The sequence below is a fragment of the Phaethon aethereus genome, assembly GCF_964289735.1.
Source record: "Phaethon aethereus genome assembly, chromosome: 2".
In the NCBI taxonomy this organism is placed as follows: domain Eukaryota; kingdom Metazoa; phylum Chordata; class Aves; order Phaethontiformes; family Phaethontidae; genus Phaethon; species Phaethon aethereus.
The window spans coordinates 138,208,043-138,222,766 of NC_138582.1; the positions used below are offsets into that span (position 1 = coordinate 138,208,043).

A 14,724-nucleotide genomic window follows, 5' to 3' on the forward strand; every position below is an offset into this window, starting at 1 on the left:
GACATTTACTTTCTGAAGCGGTGCTCCTAAAGGTGCAAACTCAGCAGTGCCCCTGAGTGGCTGGTGGCTGCACAGCAGAGCGGTCAACATGAGTTTAGAGAATAGGGCTTGCTCAACATCTGTGGGGCTGGTGTTTCCCCGCTCCTTTCTCTGGGCAGCTTTTTAGCAGCATCCTGACTGCCTGCTCTTTTCTATTGGGGTTCAGCACTCAACATTCTTTTTCTAGAGGGTAGACAGCAAAGAAAAGATGCTCTGTGCACCTCACTAGTGAGTAATTCTTACATTGTCAGCAGCAGCCCCTATCCTAGAGGTGCTCCCTGGCTGCTTAGACCTTGCCATTATACTTCAGAGTCAAGTCAAGGCTGGAAGCACAACAGAAGTTGGAGCTGATGATTTGTCAGTAAAAGTGTATTTTATGGAGTGTGGGTGCATTGAAAAATTCACAGAACTTGATTAAAAAGTATTTTCATCTAGCCACTGGAAAATTGTGATTACTGGGTGTTGGCTCAGTATGTAGAGATACATGTTACCAATTTAAACAGCTTGCAGTGTAAACAGTACTGGTTCTAGGTTATTCTGTAGATCAAATGAAAATTTTTGAAACAAACTCTGTACTGGGTGAATTCTGTGATGGAGTAGTATCTAAGAGAACCTAAATTTTCAATGGAGAACAAAAAGATGTTTGATTCTCTTTAAGATAGCTATCTGTGTTCTTTCCATTTATAAATTGACTTCTCCATAAAATGTGTGTGCATGTGTGTGTGTACACACACAATATATTGTATGTACACACACATACAGAATACATACATACACGTGTGTGTGTATATATAGTTTCTGTTGATTTAAACGGGGGTGGGGTATTTTTTATCTTCCAGTTAATAACAAACTGCTGATGTTAATAATAAAACTGTATGCTTATAGCTTGCTAGCACTGTCTTGTATATACAGATTTTTTTGATGGACAAACTTTTGCAATTAGAGTACTCTGCAGACTGGAATTTCTTCTGGTTTCACAGTTGTCTTTCACCCCTATCTTGAGTTCTTTAAGTTAAAATTATTTTTTAAAAAATCTACTCATTATTCTTAAAAGTTGAAACCTTTGCTATTCTTTGTTTGTTTTGCATGCCAGTGAAACTTGTCTAATTTAAAGGCTGCTTAATCTCTCTACTTAAGTTTACATAATAAGTTTCTGGAGGATTTTGGATAAAGGGATGGCTTACTCTTCTGCTTGCATGTCCATTTTTGTCTCTTGAGTCTGTCATTCCAGACATTGCTTCACTTCATGTTTGTGTCCTTTCGTCTTCCTTCTTTCTGTTTGTTCCTTTTTTATTTTATTTTTAAACTACTAGTCTATGCTGACTGTGACCCATATGCTGTGGCAGGAGTGTGTAATGACCACGGCAAGACATATGCGCTGTATGCTATCACAGTCCATCGGCGAAATCCAAACAGCGAAGAGACATGGAAGACATATCGACGCTACAGTGACTTCCATGACTTTCACATGAGGATCACTGAGCAGGTAATTAACCTCATAAAAACCTTTTAAGGTTTCTTTGAAAAGTGCTTTTTCTGTGTGATGGTATGGCATGAGTATGGCTTTCTCAAAATGACTTAACATGTGGAGTTACAGCACTATGTCATTTTCCATTTTCCATTTTTTACCATTTATATCATACACTATTTGTACTGAGCAGTTTACAGGTGCATGTTTATAGAGTTTAGTACCTGATGGCTATATGATTGCTCTAACAAAAGGAGATGGAACTTTCCCCCACCTCCCCTCCTTTGATTAATTTTGCTTTAAAACGTTTTTGTGGAAGTACTATTGGTCTCGAACAGTGGCGTATTTCATTTGCTGCGTATGTCACAGAGATTAAAAAATAAAAACTGAGCTTGGGAAATAGGTATTTAGGTTTTAAGTGAAATGTTAAGTATCGGTGGGGTCTCAAAAGGGACAGCTATTGGCAGTTCAGTGTACTGCTAGACTATCTGCCTTTTATTGCTGTACTTGTATTCTCAGACTCTTAACCCTCCTAAAATGAAAGAAGGAAAAAATAGAGACTTCTAATTCACCAGCTGGTGCACAGTAAAACTTGCTGACATGAAAAAGTGTCAAAAATACAGTGCTTTTAGAAGAGGAGAGTGAAATGCTTTTAAACCAAGCCTTTGGAGAAGTCAGCTTTGGCCACATAACCTTTGAACTAGTCAGAAATGCTGGATTATATCTCTTTACTCTGTTATTAATAGAGAGGCATAGAGAACAAGTTCTGTGCAGGTAAGTTAACATTGTGAAAGTCACAACAGTAGTAAAAATGGAAAAGGCTTTATTACAAATGTTCCATACAATGTTTGCTTTTTTATTAATTATAAATTAAGTCTGGCTTTCATTTGAATTTCTGATTATCTTAGTGTCCTGTCAATAAATTTGAAATACCAATTTTTGTGCTCCTCTTCAAATTGATTTTTTTCATTTTTTTTAAAAACTAATTCACTGTTTTGAAGAATCCCTGACCTGTTGAAACAGGTATGGGTTCCCAGATCTTATAGCGAGTTAATGTTCTGCTGATATGGGGCAGTAACTTAAAACTGACCAACCAGTGAATGACTAGAAAAAACATGACAGAAGCAAAAACTTTCAAAATGTGAAAGCTCAGAAATTTCGTGTGGCTAGATCCAAGTTCTTTGAATTTACAGCAAATGGTTGTTATCCTAGAACACTAAGATTGCAAAAAGTAAAAAATTTCCATCCTTCATTGTAGCCGTCTCAGAAACTCCCAACGATTTTGCTTTGTTTTGACAATAAAATAAATATTCCTATGGAGTTTACAGGAACAGGAATGTCACTGATACACTGAATGCTCTGCTTTTGTGCTTGTCTGAGACATTTTTATTGGTAATTATTTATGTAATAAATATTGTTTGAACTAGGTATCTATATTTCAAATAGAGGCTGTTCTTTGCTTACATTGCTTCCGTTTAGATACAAGTATCTAAATAAAAACTAGACCATCTTCTGTTCAGTTATTTTCCCACATGACCTATTTGCAAGGGAATGGGATTTGTAAAGTTGGAAAGAGATATTCTTTGGTGCTTCCTACATGCCATAAACATTATAGAGAGGCTTCCAAAGTTTAATGACGTCTTTGCAAAAAGACACCTTGCAGGGACTGAATGGACTCAATTTCTCATTAAATCTCTAATTTTGTGGTCTTCTCTACAGAGAAAAGGATACAACTTTTTTTTAGGTTATTTCTTAAACCCTGGATACTATACCTTTCTTTCTTTACAGCCTTAAGAATATTATTATTATTATTATTTACAGGATGTCTGGATTCTATATGTGGATAAACCTGATTCTTCAAGTTTTATTCTCTTTTTGTTTTTGTGCGTTGTAGCAAATATATTCAGCCTTCTTAAGTGTTAGGGCCTCTTCTTTCCCTGCTGCTTCCCTGAACACCCATTCTTTCCGTAAAACTGGAACAGCAGAAGACATGTCAACCAGTGCCAATCACTGTCATTACCTGGAGAAAAGGGAGAGGTGATGGCATATCAAGCATGGTATGATAACCTATATGTAAACTGGGTGCTGCCATCCACTCCAGGGATAAAAGCTTAAGCATTTCCTTAGTAGGTTTGATCGGGGGAGGAAAGGGAAAGTGTTTTAGAAAGATTTGCAAGTTCTCTTGATGTAGTCTCATAACCCTACTAACTTCTGCCCGAATAACAATGATGAATCTTGAGCCTAAATCTTTTGCATGCTATACTAGGCTGTATTTCAAAAGTGAGTATGCCATTTGTGTGTTCAGAAATTACATTTTGCCTTTGGCAGTCTCCTGAGAATTTTCGTGCATTTGTTCTTGATGGCCTACCTTTCAGTTTGGCTTCTCCAAGGAATCCAGGTTCCGGGCTTGATGCAGGAATTTTGTCAGGTGTTATATGGTAGATAAGAATAGGTGAATATAATGGCCTCTATAATTTCTGAGCTTATATGGTGATTTGAAACTCTTCTGATAACAGAACAAAAAAAATTTCTCTCTTTTCTAGTTTGAAAATCTTGCAAATATACTGAAACTTCCTGGAAAAAAGACATTTAACAATATGGACAGAGAATTTTTGGAAAAGAGGAAAAAAGATTTAAATGCATATTTGCAGGTAAGCCGTTATGGGTTTTTTTAGTTGTGTTCTTGGTTGGAATTCTTTTTTTCTGAAGTAGAAAATTCGTTAGCGTGCCTTTAAAAAAAAAAAAAAAAGAGGCCGTGTTGTAGGTGGTGTACAATCCTAAATGGTATACCTTAAGAACTCCATATTATCTAGTAAGTTTGCCTTTTCTTTGCTGTTTTGGTTGATTCTCAGCCAGTTCTGTGACAACTCCTCTGAGCTGGTGAGATTCCAGCTGTGTTGGTTTTGAGCTCTACAGCATTAACTTTCTTCCATTAGATTCATGTTTGTGGTTACTTTCTCTTGTGCCGTTGCATAAGAATTGGCATGGCACCCACTCCAGCAGTGTAGCAAACGACACAGCTTCTCCATTCAGATGAGGCCTGTATCAGCCCAACTAAGGGAATTCAGTTGTCTTGCTTCATGGGGACTTTCTGGTCATTTAGCACTAAAATATGTTGACCAACTCAATGGACATGTTAACAATAAATAACGAAGATGAATAAAACATTGTGAAATCTGATTGCTCTTTTTAGAGTGCTAATATTTTTTCCTTTGTGTGAGACATGCCCTATTTTTAATAGCAATATTTTTTTCAGTCACAGCTTGCTTTTTTTTTTTTCCTTGGAGTTTTAGAAGCAGTTTGAGCGGTCATAAAGGTGTGTATTTTTCTGTGAGATGCTATAATGAACATACTAGTTAAAATTGTGGGAATTAGCAAGAAGCACGTTGTTTCCATCTTCAGAATAGTGTAATGTTGGAATAAAATGTAGAGAATGAATGAGAAAATACATTACAAGATGTAGTGTCTTTGTGCATGATAAACTTTTACTAAACTGAATGATATGGCCTTTTTCATTATGTATTAAAAAGCACCTTTTAAAAATTATTTCACTCAGCTCTTGTTAAATCCTGAAATGATGAAAGCTTCTCCAGCTTTAGCCCATTATGTGTATGACTTCCTGGAGAATAAAGCCTACAGCAAAGGGAAGGGGGATTTTGCACGGAAGGTAAGAATGTTTTGCACTGTCAAGGGAGCTTCAGAGCATTCATTAGTGCAATGATTACATTAAACAGAGATGTTAAACTGATATTAAACTAGCTATAGATATTAAAAAGGTATACAGCACTTTGAAAACAACTTGCAAGTGAGTTGCTGTAATACTTCATGAGTGGCAAAGTATCTGAGGACATACAGAACCAAAAATTTACCTTTTTTACAACAGGTAAAATTATTTGTATGACAAGGAAATAAAATTTTCAAATTTGACACCATGTATTGCACCAAGACTACTTTAGAAGTCTGTTCGTTGCAAGTTACTTTCACACATCTGTGATTTTATTTTTCATAGGCTCACTTCTTCTAATTTCTTTTTTCAGTTCTTTACTCTGTATTTGCTGCTGTTACCACGCTCTCTGCTCTTCAGCCCAAAAGATGAAATGCATTTCCCTTCAAAGGCAGCTGTTACATAGTGTTGTAACCATTCAGAGTCATTGGCCAAATTCAGAGCTCTGAGCTGTGCATCCTTTTTGTTAAGTCACCAGAACTCTCTTCAGACAAGTGAATTTTTGTTCAGTTGACCAGTTTGTGGGCATCTGCTTTGCAAATATAGCTATTTCTAAACTTTTAGTGATTTTGATATAAAAAAGCATCTGCAGCTGTATTGTCACTTCAAGTTGTTGTTCTACCTATATTCCTTAAATATTTAACAGTGAAACAGTTAAATATTTATCAAGGTTTATGTAATGACTGATTAAGATTTGATTTTGGGCTTATCAGGTTTGTCATAAACTTAATTTTTTAAGGGCATCACACTAGTATTTGTGCCTCTGTTTGGACTGAATTTAGAGTATGTACTGAAAGAGAAATTGTAACAGTTTCTATGCAACTACTTTATGTTTTTAATTATATTTGCCATGATGTTAAAGCATATTACCCCAGTGCTGTTTGAGAGGCATGTTTCTAAGATGAAGAGTTGAAAGCAGAAGTGAAACACCTGGAAGTAGGAAGCTTGGAAGGGAGAAATGGCATTGACTGGAGAATAAAAGGAAAATAAATTCAAGCTAAGAAAGCTGAAGGTTGGGAAATGGAAATGACTCGAGGGAAAAAGATCTGTTGAAAGATGTGAATAGCTACAGTAGGGCTGTAAGGAGTGAGAAATATAAATGAAAGTGAAGCTAAAACTTTGCCTAAGTTTGTTACAGAATACAGCATAATCTGAGTTGTTCTTTATATTACCGTTCTCTGGAACATTGTGATACTTCTCATAGTGTATTCATATACTGGTGTCCTCATAGATTATACAATTCTGGTTAAACATCTTCCCCTTCAGATGGACACATTTGTAAACCCACTGCGTAACTCTATGAGAAATGTATCAAATGCAGTCAAGTCTCTCCCTGACAGCCTGGCAGAGGGAATGACTAAAATGTCAGACAACATGGGTAAAATGTCAGAGAGATTGGGACAAGACATAAAGCAATCATTTTTCAAGGTAAGAAAATACTCTAGTTAATACATACTAGTAAATTAATAGGAGGTTAGCTATCAACTCACTTAAACATATGTTGCATACTAAAATGAAGTCAAGTCATTAGACAAGAAAGCAGTCTGTTTTATACCTACACCCTTTTAATAAGGTTCAGCAGTCATTACACTATAAACATGGAGTTCTCTTTGCTATTAAGTAACACATTTTAAGTTGGCATCTACATACCATTAACAGCCATCCTTCTTCGCTTAATTCAATGCAGCCACTTCAGAAGAATACGAGTCACTGTTTTTCTTACTTTTTTACCAACCATTCTCATACAGCTAGCTTGCTGCATCTGCTTCATTTCATTTAAAAGCCACATACATTTTGAAATTTAAAATAAGGAGATAGCCTCTTTTCTGCTTATTATTGCTGAATTGTGTTTCTAATTACATTTTCTTTCTGTCTTTCCTGCCATCTTTCCTCATCTTTTATATTCCTAAAATGTAATACCTTAGAGGTGGGGAATGGTAGCATGGCATGCTATCTAGAAGTAGTATGAAAGTAGTAATCTGCCTAACATGTCCCCCTTGCCTTCCTTTCCCTTGCGCTCCTCTTTCTGTGTGTAGCTGTAAAGTCTGTGATCAGGGATTATTCCATTTTGTGTTACCAGAACAGTTCTATGTGGCAAATGTAGAACAGCAACCGAGATGAGTTAACCTTTAAACCATGAAAGGGAATAATAAATCTGTGGTGTGGGGTAGGTTTTTTGTGGGTTTTTTGTTTAACTTTTTCATTACTTATGAGACAAAATGACTGGCTCTGGACTTTCTCATTGCTGGTAACTTCTCTGGTGTATGACTAACAATATATCTGCAGTTATACTTACTGGGAAGTCGGTGACTAGGCGAGACTTAAGATCAAGAGGAAATAGCAGAAGAAATATTAGTCCCATATGAATTTCTTGGTTTTTTTCAGTTGAAGTGTTAGGCACTTCAGAAAATAGTTGTGGATTGTCCTAAACGTGTTGATAACTTTGATAGCTATAGAAGAATACCTACAGGCTTGGTTTGTTGGAAGATTAAAGGATTGCTGTATATTTATCTGTGGTAATATGCAACTGACTTTTGACTGAATGTTTGGGTTTTATATTCATAACCAAATTGGTTATGAAAATTGATCTGATTTATTGGTAATCTAAAGTATTTTTCTTTCATAAGCATTACCTTTTTTTCACTGCAGGTGCCTCCTTTGATCCAGAAAACGTATTCAGATCCTGACCATTGCCGTGTTGCAGCACCAATTGATGACAATGTGAGTCTGACGTTTGTGCTTTCAACGTTGACTCCTCTAAAACCAAATGAATGAGTTCCTTATTAAACTATGTATTTATTGTTTCCTAATATTATACCAGGCACTTACAAACTGTTCTTAACTTTTTAAAAAGAAACTTACATGCTTCCTTCTAAATTAACACCTTTGTTAGTACTAAACGAGTGTACGCATTACTGCTTCTGTGTTTTGTTTGGGGTTTTCTTCCCCTTCCTCCCTCCAATTCCTGTCTGTTTAAAGTAGTATGGTACCAGACTGTTAGCATCATTTCCGTTAGCATTTTATGGATTCTGATTTCTGATGTGACCTTTTATGGGGCATTTGTTTAATGGATCAGAAATAGTGTTTGCCGTGTTTTTATGGAAAAAAACCTTCAGAATGTTTTCCTAAATAATAAACGTTTAGTATTTGGATACCTAAAATGTATAAAGTTAGTAATACTAGAAACTTGAAAGTGAAGTTTAAGCTGTTGATGTTATCATAACCTGTGGCATTTTGCTATTGTTTTGATTGAAACATTGATCATATATGTGAAAACAATTGGAAAAAACCCTTTTATCTCTTAAGTAGGACAGAAAGGCCATAAGATTACCAGTGATTATATGCAATTTGCTATGGTCATAAATCTACACCTGTTCTGCCCTTCATGTTTTGGGCTTTTTGGTCACATCAAAGCATTCCAGTTTGTCTTCATGTGTATTAACTGCTATGACGGCTTGGTAGATGTATTTTTGCTCAAATAACATAGCCTTGAGTAGTTCTGTGTTTTCTTGTTACCCATTATTTTTCACTATATCAGACTGTATCCGTAAATTTGTAGTTACAAATTTACTTTGTCAACTTTACGAAGTATCTTTGATACTCCTGAGGCTTCTGTTTTGCACAGGCAAAACAAAATCATATTCAAGTATATGAGCAGCTTCTCCGCAAATATTTCATTGATCTTCTGTAAAATGAATAGAAGCTACAATTCTTGATGGTTTTTAATTTAATATACCAAGCGTTTCCAAAAGGCACATTTCAGATGTTTTAAAACCTTTCAACTCGCAACTGCTATTTTAAGATACATTGTTCACAACTTACAGTCACTAAATCAGACAAAAAATACGGCAGTTGAGTGGAATTTTACATGGAGAAGCACTACTGTAAAAGTGAGGCATGGATCTATAGAATCTCTAGCTGGATTGTGAATCCACTGTCTGTATTCCAGTTGTGTATAAAGATGTACTTGTGTAGTCCACCAAAAAAAATGTCCACATAGCTCTGAGATCTTGCTACTTCTTCTGGTGTAGGATTAACAACATAGTGCAAACTACTACTCTTTCAGGTAAAGCTGTATCAGATTTGTATTTGTTGTATTTGAGATCAATATTTGTGGTCTCTCATGCAATACAACTGTAACTCCAAATGCTGTCTTTTTATGCAATAGCTTAACAATATGTAGGCTTGCATTTTGGGTGGTAAATGCCCCATCCCTGGAAACTTTCAAGGTCAGGTTGGGTGGACCTCTGAGCAATCTGATCTAGTTTCTGCTAGCAACCTGATGTTCCTGCTCATTGCAGGGGAGTTGGACTAGATGGCCTGTAAAGGTCCCTTCCAACCCAAACCATTCTATTGTAATTCTGTATAAGCAGGCCATGAGAAGCTGCTGTTGTTTCTGTAAGGGAAACATTAATAACAACTAAGATGAAAGATCTAATACTTTCATGCTAGAATTTAGTAAACTCCCCCTCAAATTTTAATATTTGAAAAAATCGTGACAGTTACTGCAAGTGTACACCATCCATCTTTAAAAACTTTTACACAGTTACTGAATCCTCTGTTCTAGGTTTTCCATAAAAGTTGTTTTCTGTAAGCCAATCTGTGTAACATACTCTTTTAAATAATAAAATGATATTGCTGCTTTTCTTAATCTACAAACATAAAAGCACCTAATAGCAATGCCGATTAGAATGCTATCTAAACTAAAGATAGTTTATTGCAATGAAATGTCCTTGTTAGGAGGTTCTGAATTTGGCACAGTGCATCCCTAAGAACAAGATGCCAAAGAAAATTTCCGTCCACAGTTTTCATGTTAGGCAGTTGAAAACATAACTACTAAAGGAAGAGGTCAGGGACATGCTTATTTGTATTAACTTTGTTCAACATTGGTGAAATAACTGTTTCTTTTTGTCTCAGTTTAAAAATTCAATGGATTTAAGCCTATTTTATCTTTAATTTTCAATCTTTCTTTGCTATTAGTAATGTTACAGAAGATTTAGGGAACATTTCATATTACAGTAAAATACAGAACAAAGTGTTTTTGTCATTGCTCTGCTTATACTGAAGCATTTGACCTGTGAGGTAGCTACTGGAACTGTAGCTTTCTTGAACTGAAATAAAAGTTTACTGATTGTACTTCTCGCTTGATCAGGTGGATGACAATATTCCGCTGAGAGTAATGCTCCTCCTTATGGATGAAGTCTTTGATTTAAAGGAAAGAAATCAGTGGTTAAGAAGAAATATAAAAAACCTGCTTCAGCAGCTTATTAGAGCAACATATGGTGACACAATTAATAGGTACTGCTTTTCTTATATAGAGTGCCGGTGTGAGTGAGACTGTGTCTATAAATCCTTTTTGGTATTACTAAATTATTGTGGTTTAAATTTGCATGTATTCCCTTTTGAAGAGGATTAATAAGCCAAATACAAATGTGGTGTGACATGGAGATAAACACAAAACATTGCTGAAAGACAAATTCCAGTAACTCTCATATGCCAGAAAATTTCCAAAAGAGCTTTCACATATCAACAAGAGTAAATGTTTCTGTGAATGTAACTTAGTACTGATGGTGTCTGTGCTTTTTGCCCTGTGTTTTACACTCCATTTTTTGTTGTTAATACTATTTATTACTTTCTGCACAATTTCTGTTTACATTCTTTGATGCCACAAATAATATACTGGCACTATCAAATTACATGAACTGTACTGAGTTGCTATGTTAAGTTTTTGCTCTCACACTTTAAAAGACTGAGGTGTGGGGGGAAGGAAAATATTGTTACTTGGTCCTTTCTGCATCCCCATCATCTCTGTAATTCACATACACCCTTCTTCATGCAAATGCGAAGCAAATTAGTAGTGCTAAATAAGTAACGTTTCTTGCCCTCAACTTAGAAATATACTGTTTCCAGGCTTTCCCTTCTAATAATTAGTTTCTGAAATGTAAATAAAAATATAGAACAAAAAAAGAAACAGGATTGGCACTAAATTGTCACTTTGGTTTAGTGCCAAGAATCAAAAACTTAATTTCCCATAGGTGAGGAGTAGTTTCTATAACTTTTTCAGGACATTCCTCACTATGTCATTACTTCTTATCCTTCACAAGTATATTTTTTATGTTTTCATCATCACTGTTTAACATATAGACAGTTCTTGTGGTACCAGTAGTGATGCAACCATGTGATAATAATAACATTGGTGTTTTTCAAATAATTCCTTGTGGCCAGGTGACAATTATCTTGAGACCTGTGCTCCCAAAAACATGCTGCCATGTTGAACACTCTGAATACTTCTTGCTGTTTTCAGGTTGTAGTATAACTGGCTGAGTTTGTGCATATGCTTCTGCTTTCTTATTGCAGGGGTGTGTGCAGAACTATTTTGCTTCTGCATTTGGAGCTATTCCAGGCACTCACAGCTTCCTCTGGTTCAGCAGTCATACCTTTTCCTAGCAGATTCTTGGGCTTTAATGTCATTCTGCAGCAAAATTGTGTTTTTCTGTTTCTTAGAAAACTAAATTCAAATTATGTTTAGGGAGATAATCCTGGGATCATGGTGACACACAGATGCATGTATCATGTCTGTAAACATACTAGATTTGGACATTGACCTGTGTGTATGTGTTGATGAATGAAGGCCAAAGTTTATGATCAGTCTGTATCTTCTGTTAAAGATTATGATGTATCTCCATGCATAAGTATGGTAATTTGATACTTTAAGCAGGTTCTTTGCTTACAGAAGCAGAACTAGAAGACCGCTCTATGAAGAGGAGTGCTTTACAAGCAGAACATTTATCTAATGCTGATGGGAAATGCAACATCAATTTTCAAGCCTGCTTTGTCACTATACATTTACTCAAAAAGAAAAAGGCTTTTGCTTTAGGAGTGATCAGTGATTTTACACTTTTATCTTGAGAATCAGTGTTTGCCTTCCTAGCATGCAGTTTTATAGAACTTACTTACAGAGTTGGAGAAAGCTGACATACTTTGTTTGCCCTAGAGTGCTCTATAAAATGCTATACCTAATTCTTCTCTGTTTTAAAAATTAAATGAAAGTTGTTGCTTTGGTTTTAGAAAAATAGTTGATCATGTTGATTGGATGACATCTCCTGAGCAAGTAGCAGATGCAGTGAAACGCTTCAGGTATGTCTTTTATCATAGATGTTAAATATGAAGTACTTGCCAATTGATGTCTAATCAATCTGTGCATCCTTCGCAGTCTTTTTATGTGAGGAAATTACTATTATTGTACAGAATTCTACTTGGAGCATACACTGCTTTTTACATGTGTTAAGTGGGAGAAAGTAATGATCACATGAACAAGAATAATTAGTTTTCTCCTCTTCCTTAAAAAGTTCTTTGTTAACCAGTCTAGAGGAGCTAGAGTGTGGGTATACTTACAAATTTCATAATATTACTGGATGAAGTGTCTTGTTTACCTTGATGAGGGCATGTGCATGCCTTATCTTAAAAGGCAAACAATTACTACTAAAAAAACCCCTGGCTCTAAGCTGATGTGTTTCACATGTGGGCAGATAAAACAGAACTGAAGTCTGAGTTTGCAACTATCAAAGGCTCTGTCATGCCATTTCCTAAAAGTCTTAATGGTTTCTGCAGTGTTGTTGAGTGAGAGCCACCCCCCTTGCCTTTTTTTTTTTAATGGCTGAAAGAGATAAAGTAGGATAACATATTAGCCAAAGAGTCATACTTGACAGATATTCTGTTATTCTTTATTAAAACCGAGTAAGAACATGTGCTTCTTACTCCGAAAAAAGAGTATGTCATTCACTGAGGCAACATAGCTTTTTAGACAGAGGCATGTCTTTTGCATTGGGCTTTGTACTACACTGAAACTACTTCATCTCAGCTTTAGCTTGTTGATAGGTTAACTACTGTCAGAGATCTAATGAAGCAATTAATAGACCAACGTCTAGAGTCTCTCAATGGCAATAGAGACTGATTGGCAAAAGCAAATCTTAGATACATTATGTACATATCTTATGTAACAGCAACCTAACAATCTTATGTAACAACTATGTGATATTTGAATGTTTTTGGTGTGTAATATTTCCTTGAAAATTGTTTTCATCTTATTCTTGTACTAAAAGTATATGGTAGCTACTAATAGGTTGAGTGTATTATACTTCTAGCTTTTGATTTCTTTTCCCTTTTCTAATATTTGAAGTATGTGTTAGGTTGTGTGAAAATTACTTTCTTGTATTTATTTTATGAGATAGCTTTGAGGGATTAAAAAGAGCCTTACACTTGATAAAATTTTTATGTATTTTGACAGATTTGCTTTTGTTACAGAGATGCTTTTTGGCCCAACGGCATTTTAGCAGAGACTGTTCCACGGAGGGACAAAGCTATTAGAATGAGAACAAGAGTGGCTGGAAAGACCAAATTACTGGAGGTAATGCCAGGTAAGTGAGTCTGGGATTGAAGCCTAATAATTCTTGTTATATATTGTTACTAGAATTAATGTGAGTATTCTTGTTGATTGTTGAAATGTTGAAAAGTAACATTAACATATGAACTGCATTTAAATAAAGGGTTTTTTAATTATTAAAGCACTGAATGTTTTCACATGTACTGTGACTTTGCAACTGCAATTCTCTTAGCGCTAACCCAGTATTCAGTTTCACTAGAGAATTTAAGTTTAGTGCATGAAATACCGATATTGCAATACAGCATGATTTCATGTAAAATAACATGGTTCCACATGTAGAGTGTAAAACTGAAGTAATTTTCAGAAATCCTTTCTGCTGTAAGAGAACTTTTAGTTTAGTCCCGTTATGTATAATAGAGGCACTGTTACTTCAAATTCCAAGCTATGTAATTTGAAAGACTTAATATTCAGTTTAAGTTTGTTGTTAACAGAGAAGCAGAATTTAGCTTAAACTTCTGTGTAACTTCATTTTTTGTAGATGAACTGAAGCACATCATAGGCGCTGAGACAACACGGAAAGGCATTCTTCGGGTCTTTGAAATGTTCCAGCACACTCAGCTGAATAAAAGAATGGTGTATGTGTTTCTGGAGAGATTCCTAGAAACCTTATTTCCACAAAATAAGTTCCATGAGCTCTTCAACAAACTACATTCACGGTCAAAGCAGATGCAGAGGTATAAGCAGAGACTACATTCTACTCAAGCGCCTTCCTTACAGAAAAGGTGACACTTCAAACCTATTAAGCTGGTGTATGTTTGTCCAGGATTAATTACTTGGGCAGATTCTCTGGGGCTTCAAACTCACATGCTGTTACTTCTGCACCAGTCTTCTAGTGTCACATATTAGGTTATTAATGCATCTGTAAGACCTGTGGATCTTCTCATCTTCACTTGTAATTCAACCACTACCAGAAGGGTTTGTGTGTCTTAAATGATTTGGTGCGTCTTCATGCAACATTGAGAAGAATACTGGCCCAATAAGTAAGAATGCTGATTCCTTCCATTCCTGAGTCGATGTTTTGCCAGCAATGAGAAGTGCCAGACTGTTCAA

The 14,724-nt window shown here is 35.7% G+C and overlaps 1 protein-coding gene across 2 annotated transcripts in view; it reads left to right on the forward strand.

Annotated features, from left to right (window-relative positions):
• SNX13 (sorting nexin 13) overlaps positions 1–14,400 on the forward strand; it is a gene marked incomplete at its 3' end in the record, with an annotated part of 34,970 nt that extends 20,570 nt beyond the window's left edge. The window contains exons 15-23 of one of the 2 annotated variants that reach the window (XM_082015029.1): positions 1,353–1,525; positions 4,051–4,158; positions 5,064–5,174; positions 6,498–6,659; positions 7,881–7,952; positions 10,384–10,529; positions 12,300–12,368; positions 13,536–13,648; positions 14,153–14,400. In XM_082015029.1, coding sequence (XP_081871155.1) covers positions 1,353–1,525; positions 4,051–4,158; positions 5,064–5,174; positions 6,498–6,659; positions 7,881–7,952; positions 10,384–10,529; positions 12,300–12,368; positions 13,536–13,648; positions 14,153–14,400 — 1,202 coding nt within the window. The remainder of the gene's footprint in view (positions 1–1,352; positions 1,526–4,050; positions 4,159–5,063; positions 5,175–6,497; positions 6,660–7,880; positions 7,953–10,383; positions 10,530–12,299; positions 12,369–13,535; positions 13,649–14,152) is intronic. The other variant, XM_082015030.1, reaches the window with a different exon arrangement.
• Positions 14,401–14,724: the final 324 nt, after the last annotated feature.